Source organism: Hydractinia symbiolongicarpus, chromosome 12, assembly GCF_029227915.1.
Source record: "Hydractinia symbiolongicarpus strain clone_291-10 chromosome 12, HSymV2.1, whole genome shotgun sequence".
NCBI classification, from domain to species: Eukaryota; Metazoa; Cnidaria; class Hydrozoa; order Anthoathecata; family Hydractiniidae; genus Hydractinia; species Hydractinia symbiolongicarpus.
In genome coordinates this window covers 18,907,228-18,927,998 of record NC_079886.1, presented here as the reverse complement: position 1 = coordinate 18,927,998, position 20,771 = coordinate 18,907,228, and the positions used below count along the sequence as shown (strand labels likewise).

At 30.7% G+C, this 20,771-nt stretch overlaps 1 protein-coding gene across 3 annotated transcripts in view; it reads left to right on the top strand.

Moving 5' to 3' along the window:
- Positions 1-464: 464 nt before the first annotated feature.
- The window catches only part of LOC130621424 (unconventional myosin-X-like), a 38,121-nt gene continuing 17,814 nt past the window's right edge, over positions 465-20,771 (top strand). For all 3 annotated transcript variants that reach the window (XM_057436709.1, XM_057436708.1, XM_057436707.1), the window contains exons 1-17: positions 465-623; positions 5,259-5,357; positions 11,693-11,851; positions 11,982-12,169; positions 12,988-13,125; positions 13,653-13,777; positions 14,187-14,200; positions 14,458-14,542; positions 15,266-15,369; positions 15,657-15,786; positions 16,173-16,438; positions 17,143-17,243; positions 17,595-17,661; positions 17,735-17,827; positions 17,909-17,977; positions 18,297-18,379; positions 18,550-18,673. In XM_057436709.1, the coding sequence (XP_057292692.1) occupies positions 603-623; positions 5,259-5,357; positions 11,693-11,851; positions 11,982-12,169; positions 12,988-13,125; positions 13,653-13,777; positions 14,187-14,200; positions 14,458-14,542; positions 15,266-15,369; positions 15,657-15,786; positions 16,173-16,438; positions 17,143-17,243; positions 17,595-17,661; positions 17,735-17,827; positions 17,909-17,977; positions 18,297-18,379; positions 18,550-18,673 (1,866 nt within the window). In that variant the 5' untranslated portion in view covers positions 465-602. The remainder of the gene's footprint in view (positions 624-5,258; positions 5,358-11,692; positions 11,852-11,981; positions 12,170-12,987; positions 13,126-13,652; positions 13,778-14,186; positions 14,201-14,457; positions 14,543-15,265; positions 15,370-15,656; positions 15,787-16,172; positions 16,439-17,142; positions 17,244-17,594; positions 17,662-17,734; positions 17,828-17,908; positions 17,978-18,296; positions 18,380-18,549; positions 18,674-20,771) is intronic.

Below are 20,771 nucleotides of genomic sequence, written 5' to 3'. Positions count from 1 at the left end.
CGTGGGCGTAATCGATGGAAATGAGAGACCCGCAGTAAAAAAGAATTTTCGACGGTGCGGCGGTGTTATATAAGGCTGGTTTAGTGCTTTTGTCGCTATTGCGCAAAGGTACCGGATCGTTCCTCGTTCTGAATCTTTAAATTGTCCAACAAATATTTCAATTGGCCAAATTATAGTAGGGCTGTGTTGATTATCAAGTGTTTGCATACATAAGGCGAGTTTGTCTTTCCAGTAAAGTCGAGGTGTAGACTGTCATTAGTAGATTTTCTAGTATTTTTTCTGCTTAGAAAGTAACTCATCGTAAAAAATGTCGCTTATCATGTCAAGCTTTGCTACATTTAAAATAAATATATGCTATTTTGTTAGAAAAGGGTAAACAGATAAAGGGATTACGCAGCGATCTGTTTACTCATCACGCGTATGTCAGGCCCGGTCTTGTTTTTTGCTAAAATATTTGGAATTTGTTATTTATTTTCAAGATGTCAGCCAAAGGAGTGATCTAGGGGAAGGAAGATCATATCCACTGGCAGATATACATCTTAGGAAGGAAAAGTCATCAAATCCAAGGAGGAGATTTTGAATAATCTTATATTATAAAAAATATGGATAATACATTTGTTGTGGTAAGATTTTTACTTATGGTTAATCAACTAGCTGTTTGTCCATTGGGTGAATTTAGGCTGTCTTTTTTTGGTATAAATAAATATAAACTAACCATTATTGCGTGGATGAAATCCCTGTTCTAAAGATCTTGTCTACATTAAAATAAATCACTAACAAGTAAATAAACCAATCAATCAAACTAATCTTTTTAGTTGGAAGTTTCAATTCATAATTTTCTCCCTGTTACTCTCTTTCCAAGTTCAATGTTAATGATTTGATATTATGCAGATGTTGGCTGGTTAAAAAAAGCCAAATTATTTAGTTGTAGCTAATTCTTCCAATTTTTTGCTAGTCAGATAAAATAATAAGATAAGATAAGATAATTTTATTAATCAAAAATTGCTGTACAGTTCAAATAATTAAATAAATTGGTAATATGAAGAGAAAAAAAACAAACTATTTTTAAAGGGAGATCTTACCTAATAGCAGAAGCAAAGATAAGAATAAGACCACCCTTGGACGAGTACAATAGACGGCACAGGACACACAAAATAGCACGAACATATATAATCACCAGATAAATGTAGCATGGCATTGGCATGAAAAACAAAGCATGGACACAAAAAAATCTATTCACTAACATTTTATTATAGCTAGAAGCTGTAAAACAGTCCACTGCAAAGTTAATTTATAAGTAACGGCGTTTTTTAATCTTAAAATTAAAATGCATTAGCTAACTATGCATTTAGCTTTTCAAAATAAAATATGCAAATTCTCCTGGTCAGTTGTAAATGATTCTACGTTCATGGTAAATCACCCTATTTTTATCATGTGCAAAAATAATGGCGAAGAAATTTAAAATTGAAAATAGTTGAATTTTGAGCAGAAAAGTAATTATTATTTTGATTATACACAGAAGCATTAGCTGACAAGGTGAAAAGATAAAAATACTTGCATGCTCAAAAACTTTTTTAAAAGTTAACAGCAAGAATTATTATTTTGTTGTTTTGAAAGTTTTGCAGGTAGAATTATTCTTGTGCTGTTATACAAAATATTCTTGTGTTGGTTTGAAAGTTATACACTAAGTTATACTTAGCTGTTCCAAAATTTATACAGAAGTTATTCTTTTCCCACTTAAAATAATAAAAAAACAGGACAATTTTAGTGTTCTTTTTTGTGCAGTCTTATAAACTAATAGTTTCGTTGACAATATTCAAAGTCTTTCGCAACAGGCTATTTCGTAAGATTTTAGGTAGGTGTGCGATGAACCGCACGGCTCAATAATTTCACGCGTGAAGTGCGCATGCAGTCTGAAAAAAAAAATTTTCAAGAAGCAAACGCAAGAACAAAATTCCTTTACCCCCATACACCACACAGGGGCTATTTTTTAGCGTGATAAACATACAATCAGCAAGTTCCACCAAAGTTCACTACTTGTGGGACAAATAATATTTAATATAAGTTAAATTGCAGAAAGTTGAAGCACGGCTAATAATGATATTTAACATTACAATGCTAAGGATGAATCAGGAAATTCCTTACTAACATAATATTTCGTTACTATCAAAGATTTTTTTTATTTATTTTGTTTTAGTTATTTTTTAACTTTATTTCTCTAAAAGACGAATATAAATGTATAAAGCTTAAATTATAAAATCACAAAAACCTTACTAAGCGGAAGATATATTTGCTGTATTCCTTTAACAATATTTTTCAGGGTTCGAATTAGCAGTTCGCAATTCGCAATTTGCCAATCGAAATGCCATTTTTGTGAAGAAAATGATAAAATTGTGAATCGAATATTTTTAAGCGGCGATAGAAATGCTTTTTTAGATTGCATTTTAAAAATTTAAGAGCGAAGAACGGTGATAGGAAAGCTTTGTTAAATCGCATTTTAAAATATGAACAAAAATCGGCGATAGAAATGCTTTTTTATATCGCAGTTTAAAAATTTAACACGAAGCAATTATTTTCACATGATTTCAAAGGAACTCACTCTACTATTGTGTTTTTGAATGAAAGCAATTATTTTTGCAAGTTGAGTGTACAAGCACGCTTTCATCTGGACAGTACTGTAAACAGCATTTTACAAGACTCATGTTTGAAACAAATGTATTTTTTGTGAAAGCAACTTTAATCAGTATACTGTAATTAACTTGTGTTGTAATGTTCACTGAAACTAGTTAAAAACCTTTAAACATTGATTACATTTTGAATATTTTCTTACAGCATGCTATAAAAAAACTTATATTTTTGCAACATTATTTTGGCTATCGGAGACAAGAAAGTTAAAACAGAGAGAGTCACTAGTTCAGACGCTCAGTTCTTGTGTTTAGTGTTCACAAGTTTGAACGTCCCCCACTTGACTCCAACCACAACAAAAAAAAACGCAGGTAAAAAAAAAGCTTGCAGGTCACAAAAAAATACAAATTCTCATCAAAAAACAAAAAGCTACTAATGAACAAGCCAATGGTAATTGCTCTACGGTATTCCCAGCCACATCTAGATATGGGTTTACTTTGTTACAGAGTGCCGAAATTTTTGCGAACCAACTTTACTTTTCTAATTCGAACCCTGTTTGTAACAAATGACATAAATTACACACATTTAAAATTTAATCTGAACAAAGTTTATTGAAAAACCCAATACTTATGACCTACTTCACTAACATGCCTTATTTTTCTCTCCCAATAACGATTTTCTCACTCTCTCTAAAACACGATTCTAGAGATCAACTTTTCTTTTGTGTTGAATGTTATTTTAATCTATTTATATCTTTGCAATTACATTGGGCATATTGAAATGATTTGTTCTAGTAATAAAGCAGTATGGGAGGTATCATTTTTAGTATTTTACAACCTAGTGCCCAGGACTGAATTGATATATGCTATTAAAAACAGTAAAAAAAGTTAAAATTAAGTTCAATTCTTTCCTTTTCTTTCTTCTTTCCTTTCGCTGATTTAAAACAACAGGTGGCCACAGGAAAATGTGATAAAAATTTAAAAAATACAATTAATGAGGAACATGAAACTTTGTTTTTCCCATTAACTTCCACTCAATTTATTATACACGGTATGATTGCTAAGATGAAAATGGATAATAAAATTATAAAAACAAGAAAAAAATCTCTGTACGTCATTTTTACAGACGACTTTAATAATCATCATTTTGTTCCTTTTTATGCCAAGAAAACTTTACGTGTAAAAGATCTAAAAAAATTATTATTAGTGGCATCTCTTGCTTTCTTGTTATTAATTTTTCTCTTTAAATGAAAAGAATTAGCAAACTTATAAAAACATGTATTTTTAACTACGCGATTTTCTACGCACATAAAAAATATTTAATTTAATGATAAGGGTTCCAAAGCCTTATTAAATCATTCTCTAACAATCATACTTCGCTTTTTTCGTAATGTCGATAATTTCAGAAAGCTATCACAGACATAAGGAAAATAGAGATTTGCATGTGCGATTAATTGCATGCCTAAACAATTCTGCGCATGTGTGGGGGCGTGCGTATGCAATCACACACCTCTCACAAAATGGTCTGCATTAAAATTATAATTTAAAATTCATAACAGGGGAGGGTGTTACTACAAGCGTATTCTACCTTGTTTTTATTATTTTTTCTAAATGGTATTGACTATTTTAGGGAAAGTCTTGCAGAAGATTTTAAGTAGCGTATTTTCAAACATATATAAAAATCATAATCCAGGAGGGGTGTTTCAGTTTGAACAATGAATAAACACGAGGAAGGCAAAGCTAAAGTCTCAATCAAAGAAATGTTTGAAAGTTTAGGCAAAGAAAAATTTGTACCATATAGTTAGTACAGAAGAACATTATGGACATGTTATACTTTTTGTCATTTAGTGTGATTTTTGGCCACCTGCTATGTCACATTGTCAAAGCTGGGTACTGTTGGGTTTTTTTGGGGGATATACCAAAATTAAGTGATTACGAATATAACTATTAGATGACATCAGTATTTGGACTTAGCTTTAAAAATATTACCACTTATCTGTTTAGTCATTGTCATTGAATAATATATGACATGATAGTATTTGGAATTGTTGTGTTACCAATATGCATTCAATTTGAAATGTAGCATTTATTATGAGGTACGCTTTTTTCTTAAAGTAGTTAAGTAAAAATAAAAATGAATTCTTTTAAAATACACTTTTCTGATATAACTATAACCTATATAGTCAAGTAACACCACCTGTTTTCTCTATTCCAGTGGATCTGTGTTCTTAATTGTTTCTGTCTTGAAGTTCGCTTTCTATGGGAAGAGCACACATAAATTACACAAGTGTTTTAAGTGTGATATACTAGTCAATTTCTTATGGAATAAATTTTTTTATAAAAAACATGCCTGAAATAAGCGAGCATGTACATGTTATTTTAAATTGCATGACCTTTGTTTATTAGGTGTTGTATTTTTATCCAAATGGCATGTAAATAAAAATTAGTGATTTTGAAAGCTGTTGATTATTTGTTGGTGTTTTTTAAAAGGAGATTCAGTAAATCTTGGTAATCGGTACCTACTTTTTGTGCTTAAATCTAATAGGCTTCCTGAAATGTGTTCGAAAAATAGTGTGCTCTTGTTTTTAATTTCAGGCATGATTTTATTAAGTTAGTCATTTTTTCATATTTTAGGGTACAAAGGTATGGCTGTTAGTTGAAGATGATTGGCAAGCAGCTGTTGTTACAGAAAATAAAAACGGACAAATTACTTTTACCGCAGAAACTGGGAAGGTAATATTATATCTGCCAACTTAAAAAATGGTTTTTCTTCATTGCTATTGCACAAAATATATTTATTTAGTTATTAATTATTCCCATACCATGCATTTCTAGTTTATAAGCAGGTTATATTTCAGAAAGGAAATTAGGAGCTGTTAAATCTTAAATAGGAATCTTTTCAAAGGTATTGGTTTAAGGTATTATAAAATCTTATTCCCTTGCAATTTGTATGAAGTGTGTTTTATAAGTCCCATATTTCAGTGTACAGTTAATGAACTTGGAATTTCAGGATAAACTTTAATTGGGAATTATCCATTAATAGCTACTGAGAATGCTAGACTTTACATTTGGATATATTTAAACTGATGAATAAGATACGGTACAGTCTGAATGTAATCTACCGCGGATGCGAAACTCGCATGAATAGTTACACAGAACAATAGCTTTTGTTTTTTTAAGAAAATAATTGCCTCGCTGATAAACAATGACCCCACGCGATCAATTGTTTAATCACAATAGGTTGCAAGATCAATTTTAGCAATCTATTTTGCGCGAACTCTTTTGAAAATTTTAATTGCAGTAATTAAGCGTTTTTTTTTAGATCACATTTCAAAAGTTTATAATCGAAAAACGGCGATAGATATGTTTTTTTAGATTGCATTTTAAAAGTTAAAAACGAATATTGGCGATAGAAATGTTTTTTTTAGATCGCATTTTAAAAGTTTAAAAACGAATAGCGGCGATAGAAATGTTTTTTTGGATCGCTTTTTAAAAGTTTAAAAACAAATAGCAGCGATAGAAATGTTTTTTTAGATCGCATTTTAAAAGTTTAAAATCGAAAAGCGGCGATAGAAATGTTTTTTAGATCGCATTTTAAAAGTTTAAAAACGAAAAGCGGCGATAGAAATGTTTTTTTAGATCGCATTTTAAAAGTTTAAAATCGAAAAGCGGCGATAGAAATGTTTTTTTGGATCGCTTTTTAAAAGTTTAAAAACAAATAGCAGCGATAGAAATGTTTTTTTAGATCGCATTTTAAAAGTTTAAAATCGAAAAGCGGCGATAGAAATGTTTTTTAGATCGCATTTTAAAAGTTTAAAAACAAATAGCAGCGATAGAAATGTTTTTTTAGATCGCATTTTAAAAGTTTAAAATCGAAAAGCGGCGATAGAAATATTTTTTAGATCACATTTTAAAAGTTTAAAAACGAAAAGCGGCGATAGAAATATTTTTTTAGATCGCATTATAAAAGTTTTAAAACGAACAGCGGCGATAGAAATGTTTTTTTAAATCGCATTTTAAAAGTTTAAAAACGAAAAGCGGCATTTAATAGTTGTGAACAATGCTTCCCGTATGCTTCTTAGATTAAACGCGCTGAAATTTTTTTAAGTAATTAAATTAACAATACATTCTCGCGCAATGTATTATAAACTTCACGAAAGATTTTTATTATTTAGTTACTTCACGCTAATACTTAAGGGAATAGCTTATCAATACATTTACACAATGCATCTCGCTATTAGAAAAAATATAATTGCTCCGATATTTCTTCCCGAGCGCATTGTTTTTTAACACGCAAATATAAACTCGCAAAACGCTCAAGGGATTTAATTATAACAAAAGACAAACGACTGCCGTCCTCCACGTAAAGGTGTGATATTAGCGTGTACGCGGTAGATTACATTCAGACTGTACTGTATAACTGATGTAAAGGAATTAACTAGAAAATGTTTTGTATTCGTTTTTCGAGGGATTATGAAAAACGCAGATCCTGCTGAATGCCTTAAATTCCTCATTCAATTGTAAGGGCGATGTAAAAAAACAAGTTTTTTTGAAAAGGTATTGTTTAACCCTTGTGGTGCGGATCCCGTATATATACGGGATGCAGCTCCAGTAAAAAAAGACGATGGGATAATATATGCGGTTATTCTGAGTGGATTAGGACCTTATCTGAATAAGTTATCATTATTAACTTTATTTTTTTGATTAATTAATGCAAAAATCTTGAAGCAAAAATTTTCTCCAAAAAAAATGGCGAATAACATTCACGGGAAGTACACCATAAGAGATAAAGTTAGAAATAACGATAATAATCTGGATGTTGATGCTGGATTCGATTTATCATCATCATCATCACCATTCTCGGCTTAACGTCTGTTTTCCATGCTAGCATGGGTTGGACGGGGTATATTAATGACCCACTTCCAATCTGATCTAGACTGATTCTGATATCAATATAATTTCTGAAAATGAAGATGATATACCTTTAGTAGACTATAATATATCAAAATCCTGCTGTTGACGTTGTTCAAACTGCTGCTAATGATCATGATGTTATTGATTAAGTTGACCAAGATCTTGATCCAGTTCAGCAAGATCCAGTTAATCAAGATGCAAACGCTCCTGTTGGCTGGAATGGTTTTTATGGAACCAGGGTGATACAAACTTAAATTGGATAGGTGATTTTGTACAACAGGGGCCATTTCTTGTTGATATCCCAGAGGATGCTCACGAGTTGTATTTTTGTCAATATTTATGACCGACCATGTGCTACAAAAAATAACAGAACAGACAAACAGGTACACTAAAAGATATATTGATGAACCAAAGCATGTGATAAACTTCCTCAGAAGTCCAGATTCCGACAGTGGCCTAAGGAAGGGATGACAGTAGATGACCTAAAATTATTTATTGCATTGACATTTTATTTGGGTATTGTCAAAAAGACATTGTAAAATCTTACTGGACCACTGACAATATCTATGAAACACCGTTCCCAAGGAAAGTAATGTCATGTGACAGGTTCTTCAATAAATTTTCTTTCCTACATCTCTGCGACAATGATACCTATATCAATAGAGGTCAACCTGGATATGATCCGTGTAAAAAACAGGGTATGTTTTATGAGTATGTGACTAAACGTTTCAGCGAGGTTTGGTCACCACGACAAAATATATCTATTGACGAAGGATGCATACTGTTTAAAGGACGAATCCATTTCTGATGTTATAACCCTAGCAAGATAGACAAGTATCATGTAAAAACTTTTAAATTGGTGGACTCAAGTAACAGTTATTGCCTGAAATTTCAATTGTATACCAGGGTTTCTGATTATGTCGAAACTCAATTTGGGAAGACGCATGACTTGGTCATTCATATGTCTAAGGATTACTTTGAGAAGAACTATTTTATCTTTATGGATAACTTTACAGGTTTCCTTATCTCTTTTTTACGTTGAAGTCAAAACAAACTGGAGCGGTTGGGACACTTCGCTTGAATCAAAAAAATACCCCAAATTCAATCCAAGTAGTAAAATTGAAACAGAAGGGAGATAAGAACATAATGTTGTACGGTAATCAAACTTGTCTAGCTAAGATATATGACAGAAAGGTTGTTACTCTCATCTCTACCGTATATAATTCACATCCTACAGACACTGGGAAAAAAGATTGAACAACACAAGATCCGATTAAAAAACCGCTGCTGATGATCAAGTATAACAAGTACATGGCCAGAGTCGACTCCAACGATCAACTGTTGAAATACTCATATTTCTCGTGTTATACTATCAAGTGGTGGAAAAAAGTATTTTTCAGACTTTTGAATGTATGTATGGTCAATGGCTATTTTCTTTGGAAGGAATATAACTAACAGATTGGTAAAGCTTGCACATCGTCTCACACTGAATTCAGATTGCAGTGATACAGCAGCTTGTAAACCAAGGCGGGCAATGAATGAGGATAACAACTTCATGACTGAAGGATTTGAGAGATTGTCTGGAAGACATTTCATTACAAAAATTCAAGTCCCAGAACTTCTCAAAAAGAAAACAATCCAAAGAACCTGTAAGTTTTGCTCTATAAGAGATAGAAAATTTGACAGACGAAAAAAAGGCACCGAAGCAAAATAGTTATAAGAATTATGTTGATATCTGTATTGAAAGGTTTCTAAATGTTTGATTTTGACAATAGTTAAAAATTATGAGTTGTGTAACAGTAGAATATGATGTTTTTTGTTCCAATTGTTAACAATAATTGCTTAAGAAAATTTATATCTATGTTTTAATTATATGAACTGGTGTAAACTCTGGTATCTTAAATTGATAATCCGTGCAAAATCCCTTGGGACTCTTTTTTGTAGTATAAATTTGACTGTTTTACTTGAGAATTTAAAGAAAATTTTCTGTTTTTTCGAGGGGGCAATTTTTAATTCGAATTTGGAAAAAAAATATTATGATAAATTTTTCTCCAATTAATTGCCTACAATTTCAGCCCTTAATGAACTTGTGAATGTTTCTAGAAGCTGAGATATTCAACTTGACAACTAAAAGTAATAAAAAAATCAAAAAAGTGCTTCGTCTGAAATCACTGCGGTCGGAAAAACCCATCCGAACCACAAGGGTTAACATAAATTTTTTTTTTTAAATTTGAATAAATATATTTTAAAACGAATGTTTTAAAATATATTTATTCAAATTTTATTTATTTATTATATTTTATCATCTTCGAAATTTAAATTGTATATATATATGTATATCATGTTGATTAAAACATTTTTTACACTGATCAGTTCAAACTTATGTATAAAAATTTGTTGCATGTCACTCAAAAGATTAAGATATACAGGTATTTTTTTGTCAAGCCCTATGAAGATGCTTTTGTGAAAATTATTTTCAATTATTCAGTTTTCCACGAATAAATGTATGTTATTTTATTTTCAAAGATATTTTTGAGGCATATAAAATATATATATATAATTTACAAAGGTATAATAAATTAATATTTTATATTAACTTTAGTCTGACTCATAAGTGTTTTAAGTAAAGTTTCTTGCTCTTTTGAGATTAAATTTTTTAAGAAAATGAACTCTGTCCACATCTATTGCAAATGTTTTTTTTGTATATATCATGATGATGTTTTTAAAAACAAACCTTTTATTAAAGGGAAATTAATGTACAGTGTTTTTGGCAAAAAAAAATTTGTTTGGAAATATCCAATGTAAAACCTAAATAAGACATGCAATGTAAAATCAAATCGTAGCAACAAATTTCTGTGCTATTGCATGGTTTATATTACTTATTTGTGCTTGGTCCTGTTCTTTAAAGTAAACCTATCAATATTTCTCCCATTTTAGATTGTGTAATTAGACCTCAAGCATAAAAATTTTTATTTTTTTTTGACTTATGCCAAAAGTTCGACTACTCTTAACATGTTAATGTTTTTGCTAATTTTTTTGATGATTTGAATTTGTTTTTTTGGCCATGACCACATTTTGATTTCTCAATTGTATATATTGTACTGCAAATTCATTCATTTCACGGATGATTCGGAGGGTTCTAATAAAGGACGAGGTTGGTTTTTTTATTACTCCCCTCCATTTATGAAGGAGTGTATTGGTTTGTCACTTTTTGTGATTTTCTCTTCGTCAAACAAAAACTGCTAATTTTTTTTCATAAAAATATGTTATGTTATTATTAAGCATAGGCCACCTGCTCGATAAATCGCATTTCAAAATTTTTAATAATTTTGCTTGGGCAAGCTATCCCAAAATATTGAAATTACGAAAAAAAATTGAAAAAGTAAAGTACAACTCCTTTGCCCCTGTACATAGAATTTGAGGTTTTGTTTTAAAGTTGTCTTGATTGTAAGATCTTTTATAATCCTGGTGATGATACCTTTATAACAAACATATTGATTACCTATCCTGGGGTCAATAATCATTTTTGTTTTATTGTAAAGAATTCAACGCCTGACTCATATTAAGATATCATCAACACAGCCCCTTCTTAGTTGGTTACCGCCATTTACAAATGATACCTACCCACCCATGATTCTTCACCTGTGTGAAGTTGGGCACTGATAAAACACAGATGAAACAAGTCTACATAGTTGCACAGGGAAACAGACAATATATCAGTGGCTTTATTCCATTTATATTAACTGAGAGATCTAGTACTAACTTAGTTACATAGCACAGATAAATTAAAAGCCATAGTTTTTATACTGGATTTGGATGTAGGTGGCATAAAATAGGCTAAAAATTATTAGTAGAGTTAGATCTGCAAAGTGTTGCAGCCAAGTAAGTTGGAGTCAGCTTTTGATTTGATCTTAACCTAAAATAAAAAAAAATAAAAAATGCAGCACACCAAGTGATTTTACTATAGTTGTGGCTGTTTTTTTCTTTGTTTTGTGTTTTATAAGAATAAGGGTTTTGTTTCATTTTGTTAGATTTCTAAACATTCATAATGGCTTGTACATTGTTCTTGTTATGCTGTGCACATGTAAACATGTAAACAATAATAGCCAAATAGAAAATTGATCTCAATCATAATTGTTTTTTTTTTATTTTAGAAACATGATTTCCCCTTTACAAGTATCAATCGACAAGTCGCTGCACCAATGCACCAATCAAGCATTGATGGAGTTGAAGATATGGCGAAATTGGGAGACATGCATGAAGCTGCCATTCTTTATAACTTAAATCAACGATACCAAAATAGTCAGATATATGTAAGTTCTTTTTTTACACAGTTTTTGTGTGGTTCTCATTTTAAACGAACAATTTTCTTTACAATGTGCAAATAAGACTATTTTCCCACCTAGTTTTTTCTAATCCTAACTTTTTTCATTCAAATTGTAGACGCACATTGGGTCTATATTAGTTGCTGTCAATCCATACAAAATCATCTCTGGACTATATGAAAATGATGTTATCAATTCATACAATAATAAATATTTGGGAGATATGCCACCACATATATATGCTATCGCCAATGAAGCATATTATGCAATGTGGAGAAAAGGTGGCAATCAATGTGTTTTAATCAGGTAAAATTTGGTGCTTAGTGGAATACTTAATTAGAGAGTTAGAGGGAACTCGAGGTGTAAAATGACGTTGGCCTCTTAATTTTTTGCTGACAACATCATTTTATACCATGGGTTCCCTTTAAGTAGCAGTAACCCTTTTAAAAAGTAGAATTTTATGAAGGTTTTTATAGTACTGCACTGGGTAAATTCCAACTTACGACTTATTTTCGTTTTTCTTTAAAAATTCCAGTCTGTTATGAAAAAGTGTATAGAAATATTTTTTATCTAGATTATTATTTTTTTCAACATCGGTTGATGCAACAGGGAATGCTACTTACAAATTTTTTAAAACAACAAAAGTTTTTTTCAGAGAAATATGAGCAAACAAAAAAACTCTGCATACCCTTTCAGCATGGTTAACCCAAAGCCCATAAGAAAAAAGAAGATGTTTTTTTTGTTTATTGTACATTTTCAACCAGAAAATTTCTGTTGATTCAGCAATTTAGATAATAAGTCAGAATCATTTTCATACGTGTTAAAGACCCTATATTCAAGAAGTAGCAAAAAAAATTGTATACATGAAACACTAAATAAATAACTCAGCTGTTATTTGGACAGCTAAACTGCCATATTAATGCTGCCTACCCTTGAAAATTCTAATTGATTTTCATTTACACTGAAAACAAAAAAGGTTTCCTGTATTTTTTACCACAACCTGTTATGAACTCACTATTCTTTGTAAATTTTTTGCTGCGCTTTGTAAGCATTACAGTTCAAAATAATTTTTGTAGTTAACTACAAACTGTTGGTTTCACTTTAGTTTTTTTTTTTTTTTTTAGTGGAGAATCTGGTGCAGGAAAAACTGAGTCTACGAAACATATCCTACGTTTTTTATCTGAGATGAGTAGGTATTCTTTGGAAAAGCAAAACTCTGTCGTGGAAGGTGTAAAAGTGGAAGAAGCAATCTTACAAAGCAGGTAGGACTCTTCACAATAAGATGTACTAAATAGTTGATTGTCAATATTATTATATGCAACTAAAAGCTCCATATAACTATGAATTTAGCAACTTTTCTCTTAAGCTTGGTTTCTACTGCAGTTTAATTTAAAACCCAAAAGAGTTTAAGTTAAAACAAAAAACAAAACTTGCAGATTTTCACTTTTTGTGTGTTTTAACAAAAACACACAAAAACACTAAATCATTGTTTCTTTCTGGATATATCAAAGATTACTGGATACTAAAGAACGCGACTATAAAGATGTGTTCTTGAAAATGTAAAAATGTGTTTCAAAATGTGTAAAAACTCTTTCTGCATTTGTCAGCACCTTCCAACGCAATATCAAATCAGTTTTTGATATTTGGTTTTGTGACAGGTTGTACCTAAAGAATTTTAAAACGCCTCAACGTTCACATTGTTGTGTAACTTATTATTGAGAGCACCTTTAAAATACACTCAAACTGTAGAGGGAACCAAGCTTTAGACGTTTCATTTTTTTATGTTTAGTCCTATCTTAGAAGCATTTGGTAATGCAAAAACAGTATACAATAACAATTCAAGTCGTTTTGGAAAGTATATGGAGCTTAGCTTTTCAAACAGTGGAAACATAAATGGTGGTGTTATTGTTGATTGTATCTTTTCTATATGCTTTTTTTCCATTGAGATAAGTATTGCCAGGATTTTGATACTTTGCTGCATGATTTTTCCTGTAGATTCTTTAAGAATTTTCCATTCTGTAGAAAACTTAGATTTATATTCTCTTTGTTGCCTACTATTGTGTAAAAATGAAAATACAAGAAAATTTAATGATAGAAGCCATAGCTACGTATTTCTTTTATTTAATAATATCAATGATAAAATCGCGTACACAGCTTACATGCAAGAAAAAGCAAATTCAGATTATATTTTAAAATTCACTTATTAAAACTCTTAAGATAAAAAATATATTGCAGTCTCTAAGAGCTTCTAATGCCACAATTGTGACAAATTCGAAATGTTTTTTTAATACTTTATAACTACTTTCTTTAACTAAGTAAACAGACTTACTGGAGAAGGTCAGTATTCATATATTTTCCTGCTTGTTTTCAAAAATGTATTTTTAAGCAAGAATAGACAAAACAACGAAAAAATTACTGCTTGGCCTGATCACACAAAATCATAATCATTTGATTTCAACGTTGACAAAAGCTTGCAGACGTGTCAATCTTTTTTCGCTATTTCTTCTTTTTCTGATTCAACAGAACCCTGCTTACTCTCAATATATTTTTCAATTATATTTTTAATAGATACAGATATTTGTTTTAAACTTTAGAACCGAGTTGTGCGTCAAAATCCAAATGAAAGAAATTTTCATATTTTTTATGCACTGTGTGCAGGAACTCCAACAGAATCTAGAGGTAATTGTTGCCTAATTAATAAGATTGTAAGTGTTGCTCTTTGGCAGATCAGTCAGCGTTTGTTCTTGATGATGCTTTGTAACTGTTTTAAAAGTTCATAAGTCAACCATTGTAATGCTTTGTTAAACCTTAAAAAGAGGGTTGTAAAAATGCTTTTTTCTTTTCTTTTAAACAGGCTCAATTTTAATCTATATTATATTATTTGCTGTTTGTTTGTCTCTTTGTGAGCTAGTTAAAAAATGTTAGGTTTTGTAATCAAAAACCTCATTAAAAATGCACCTATAATTAAGTAATAACTCCCATCCAGGTAAATTTCGTTACTTGTGTAAACAGATGGTAAGGATTCAAGGAATAGTGATGCAAGAAATGTGTAGAATGTAGAGCAATCTGCCTTGGAGTTTTTCACAATCTAATGACTATTTATGAATTTCATGTGGCAAAAAGTTGATTAAGAATAACCTTCTAAATAAGTTCCAACTTTGAATAAATTATATTTTAATTACTATTCAACACATTTGATCAAGCCATTATGGTATATACGTATTTACAATGTTGGATGTAATACAGCAGTTTGGTTTTATTGTGTCTTTTATTAGATTGTGGGCTCTTGCGTATCACTATTTATTACATTTTTTCTGATGATTTTCATCAGGTAATAAAACTTATCTCACTAGTGGTACAAAGTTTATGAAAAAATGATGTTATTTTTATTTTGTGGTTTAGCGTTGTACCATTTATATCCACCTGAAAAGTACTACTACTTAAGTCAAAGTGGATGTATTTCTGACGCTTCCATTAACGATGTGCAGGACTACCAAAACGTTGTGGTATGCAATTTTTTTTAACTTTATGCGATGCATTATAGGCAACTTTGAAAATAGATAAAGTTAAAATTAGGGAAAGATTTGTTTTGCTTAGATGTTTTACTTGGTAAACACCATGAATGTTTGCGTTGGTAGTCTTTTATGAATGTTTGCATTAGTAGTCGACCTTCTTATTGCTTTAATGAAGGATCAAAACAAAAAGGCAAATCCAAATTTTTCTCTACTGAAGATAATTTGTCTGACATAGAATTTTACTTTTTATGATACAAAGAGGGAAAAATCTGTTTTAGAATGCTATGGAAATACTTGGCTTATCCACTGAGCAAATTCAAAACGTAATGCTAGTGTTATCAAGTATTTTACAATTGGGAAATATTGAATTTATGACTACTGGTGGAGCACAAGTGGAAGATAAAAATGGTAAATTGTACTTTGTGTTTTAATTTTTTATTGTTTATAAGAGTTTTGTATTGATAATATTTAATGAAAATTATCTTTTAATTAACTTTGTTATGGCTATTTAAAAAAAATATTTTGCAAAGTGTTTAGCATCATTAAAAGAAATATTAAATTTAATTGCAAATTGGAACTACAGAAAAAATCATCGGTTCATCGGTAAACTTTTGCAAACTGCCATTTTCTTCTCAAAAACATTTTTGCAAGTCAAACTTACACAAAAGTTCCTTTCATTAAATTATATTCTAAGCTACAGTCTTCATAATTTCTTATTTTTAATGAAAACCATAAATTTTCACATTTAGTGTTTATTTATAGCTAAACATTTAAATTTGTGGATTCTGTTATAGTTCTTGAGAATTTATCAAACCTGCTACAAGTTGATTTGTACGACTTAAATGATGCACTAACTCAAAAAAGCATGGTTTTACGTGGAGAGAAAATTATGAGTCCCCTAACTGTTGAGCAGGCAGTCGATTCAAGAGATTCAGTTGCAATGGCATTATATCAAGCATGTTTCAAATGGTTAATACACAAGATTAATAACAGACTCAGGGGATGTAAAGATTTTTTTTCAGTTGGGGTCTTGGATATTTTTGGATTTGAAAACTTCAAGGTGCGTGCTATTTTATATTAAAATAACTTTGAGTTATTAAGCATTATGCTTCTTTTGTTGCATCTTAACTGTATCAGGGTTCTTTTAAATTTTACAAATATTTCAAAATGATGTGGTTGTGTTGTTTTGTCTTAAAATAGTTTTTTTTTTAAATGAAAGTAGGCCATTTTAATAATCCTTATCAATCCACTGTAACCTGGTTGTCAAAAAAATGTGGCTTTAAATATAAAAAAATAACAATGCTAGCATTGGTATTAAAATCTAAGTGTGTGCTAATTATTTGAAGGTAATGTGGCCAAGTGGTTAGGAATTTTAATTTGTAGTCACAAAATGGTATTTGTTAATTTGTTGTTTTTACAGGTTCAAAAAAATATTATATTCTCACGTGAACTTAAAACTTGCAATAATGTGTTTCCAACACCAAAACAGAATTCATTGTGCCATGTTGGTGGTAAAGAAGTTCAGCTCCATAAATTTAATGTTTTAAAGTCGCACGTTCAAAAAAAAATTCTGTGTGAAGACTCTATATTTTCTTATAATTGTTTTAATTTTGCAAACTGACAAACTCAAAAATTATCTTTGCTGCCTGTAAAACAACTAATTAAATTGCCTAAGCCTAATGCAGTGGTTCAATTCAAGTCAGTTCTATAATCACCCAGTTCCTGGTTAAAATAATAATGTTGGGTATAATTTTTTCTTTATAGATAAACAGATTTGAGCAGTTTAACATTAATTTTGCAAACGAGAAATTGCAGGAATATTTTAATAAGCATATTTTCTCCTTGGAACAGCTTGAATACAATAGGTATGTTTATTCTTTTGTAATACTTGTCCAGTGTGACTAGTAGTCTTTGTGTTACATCCATGAATTCCCTTTCAAAGGTTTTTATGCCATATTTTAAATTGTTGTGAGGGCGCTTTTGCCTTTCTGCCAGAAACAAGAATAAAAAAAAAGAATTGTTAATCTATAAGAGTCTTCCGAAGCACGACTCTGGAAGGTGTGTGGAGGTAAAATTTCAAACAACATTGTAACGTTAATTTAGTTTGATTGCAAAAGCAAACCAAAATTTTTGAATTTAGAATTATGTAGCAAAATAAAACCTATTTAACACTTTGGCGATATAATTAATTAATTAAATCATTTAATTTTTCGCAGGGAAGGACTTGAATGGACCGACATTGATTGGAATGATAATGGAGAGTGTTTGGATCTTGTTGAAAAGGTGCGAGTTTGTAAAAGCTGTTTACACTTTTTTTTGTTCCAACCTTTATAAAGTAATTGTGTACCTGATTTAGAAACTTGGTTTGCTTTCACTGATTGACGAGGAAAGTCATTTTCCCAAGGGAACGGACGAATCATTACTTCGAAAGTTGCATGAAAATCACGCTGTATGTAACATTCTAATTTCAAATGGTCCAAACATTTATTGAGATTTTAAAATTCTATTGCTAGCTCTTCTTTTTTGACAGGCTAACCCATTTTATATTAAACCAAGAGTTGCTGATACCAGATTTGGAATTCGTCACTATGCTGGGGAGGTTTGTTCTTTCAGTTTAAAATAAGCACCATATTTTAAATATTACTATACTGTAAAGTCTAAAGCATTTTCTAAACAGAGCTTTTCTTGTAGCAAAATGGTGACATAAACCTTGTTTTGGGCTTGACTATATTATATTATGTAATATAATTCTTTAATCATAAATCAACTTCAAGTTTCTTGCTCAACATAATAACATGTACTGCATGCATTGAAAACTCTTGTGCCATACTAAATAAGGTTAGGGACAGATTTTCTCCACAGCAATCACAGCAAGTTATGTGGAAAGTAATCATGTAAAATTCGCACCATTGTTGTAGGTGTTTTATGAATCTAACGGCTTCTTGGAAAAGAATCGTGATACATTCCGTGAAGACTTGCTCAGTGTGTTAACAGAAAGCAGGTAATCATCTCTAGATTTAGAAAACAAGTTACACTATCCTAAGTTGAGAGAACTAGAAAAACCTGATGGATTAAGAATCTGCCAATCAAGAACTTTGAATAAGTTCTCTTAGACTGCAATTTAACTGCTCCTTTTGCACGATAAATATTTATTTTCATGTTTACTTACAGGTCAGATTTTATTTACGACATGTTTGATACAATGAAGAAAGCTGAGGAAGCTACAGCAACGGCAGCAGCCAATGTCAAAAGAGCTAAGAAACCTAAAAAAGCTACTGTCAGTTCTCAATTCAAGGTTCGTATTATCTCCTATATTAATACAAAAACTGTGTCCCTCCATCTGTGGCCGGCAAAGTGATTGTGTTTACTTTCCCTTGATGTAGCTGAACCTCTGATCAAAACCGTGCAATCATATACATTATTTTGATCAGTGTTTCAAGCTCTGCACAATGCAGGTAACTGTTATAAAAAATTATGGGAAAAAATTGCTTTACATTGACAGGTCATTGCTAGTGTAATCAAAATTCAAATGACAGAGCTTTTCTGTTTCTTTTTTGCCTAAGTGGTATTTTTCCACAGGTCTTATTGACTAGTCTTACATAATATACAAAAACTTTGTCTCTCTGTGACTTTTGCAAAGTAGATTATATTTTTTACATTTTTGAATTTCCGCGCCCGAAGGCGTAGGAAATTCTTTAAAACCGTCGTTTTTTTCTTTTGGAGCATTTTTTGAGAAAAAATCGACCCTGGGATTTCACGTCGACGGACACAGATGCAAACTTCGTACCCAAGCTCCTTAACTACTGGGAAGTTTAGTATTGACGCTTCAGGCCAAAATTGGTATTTGTTTTCGACAAAATTTGGCACAGTTAACAAAAAAAGTATGCTGAACATAATGGTGACATAATAATTTTGATTTTTGTCACCTAAATGTCATTTTAGGCCAAAATTGGTCAAAAAATTAGAACTACTTTATTTTCAACAAAATTTGGCACAGTAAACAAATAAAGTATGCTGAACATGATGGTGACATCAAAATTTTGATTTTTTGCCACCTTAAATGTCATTTTAGGCTAAAATTGGTCCAAAAATTAAAACTACTTTATTTTTGACAAATTTTGGCACAATTAACAAAAAAATTATGGTGAACATGATGGTGACATCAAAATATTGTTTTTTGCCACCTTAAATGTCATTTTAGGCCAAAATTGGTCCAAAAATTAAGAGTACTTCATTTTCAACAAAAATTGGCACAGTTAACAAATAAAGTATGCTGAAAATGATGATGGTACAAAAGTTTGATTTTTTGTAACCTAAATGTCATTTCAGGTCAAAATTTATATAAAAATTAAAATGTTTTATTTTCGACAAAAATTGACACAGTTAATAAAAAAAGTAATTCAAAATTTTGAAAGTTAGTCAAAATTTTAATTTTTTGTCAACTAATGCCGTTTAAGACCATAAACGTTTCAATCGCAAGACTCTCAACCATGAATGATAAGCTGTATTTTTTGTTAGCAATCTCTTTTAAAATGTGAGTTTATTATGACACGCTTCGTTTTGTTTGCGTTTGTTGTAAGATATAATGTCACTGGTGTGCTTTATCTTCGGAGGTTCATGCACCAAACCCCTTCGAATGTTTGGCACAATAACACAACAAATTAGCAGGTTTTCATCAAATATTTTCGTAGCGCGCGGAAATTCTTAGAGCCCCCAGGGCTTCTTGTTTTCTTTAACAACATCCATAAAAAATTACCTGTAATTTTTTTTTTGCCATTTACAAAGTTTTGACGTTATTACAAAGATTGACGTCAGTAACATTATTAAAGTTAGTATCTTTATAACTATAACGTCATAGTATCTTTATAACTAACGTCATTTCCCACAGGGGTAACTAGGGACCAAAGTGGGACCAATTTTCTAAAGCTTGATTAACCCGCCCGATGTATAACAGTCAGATTGATGACTAAAAAAAAAACTTATAAATTCCAATATCTCTTCAACTCTTTATCAAAAGCATTCTTGATTAGCATTTCAAGCTCTACATAATAGAAGAAACAGGTAAACCATTTTTTTAAAAAAAAAATGTGATATGGCTGACATCATCAAAATTCAAACAACAGACCTTTTTCATTGTGCTTCTTCCTAAGTGGAGATTCTACGGGCTTATCAACTAGTATAGTATATTGTGTGCATTAATGTTAATAATAAAAATTATTTTGTGAATCTGTGCCATTATGTTTTGTTTTGTCTTACTAAGACTTTTCAGTGAATAAAGTGACTGAAATATATGGCCTGCAATTGATAAATTGTCTGTTATTATCTCATTTTTGTTATAACTTGAAATTTTAAATATTTTTTATAATTTACTTTATGTTGTTGCAATCTTCTCT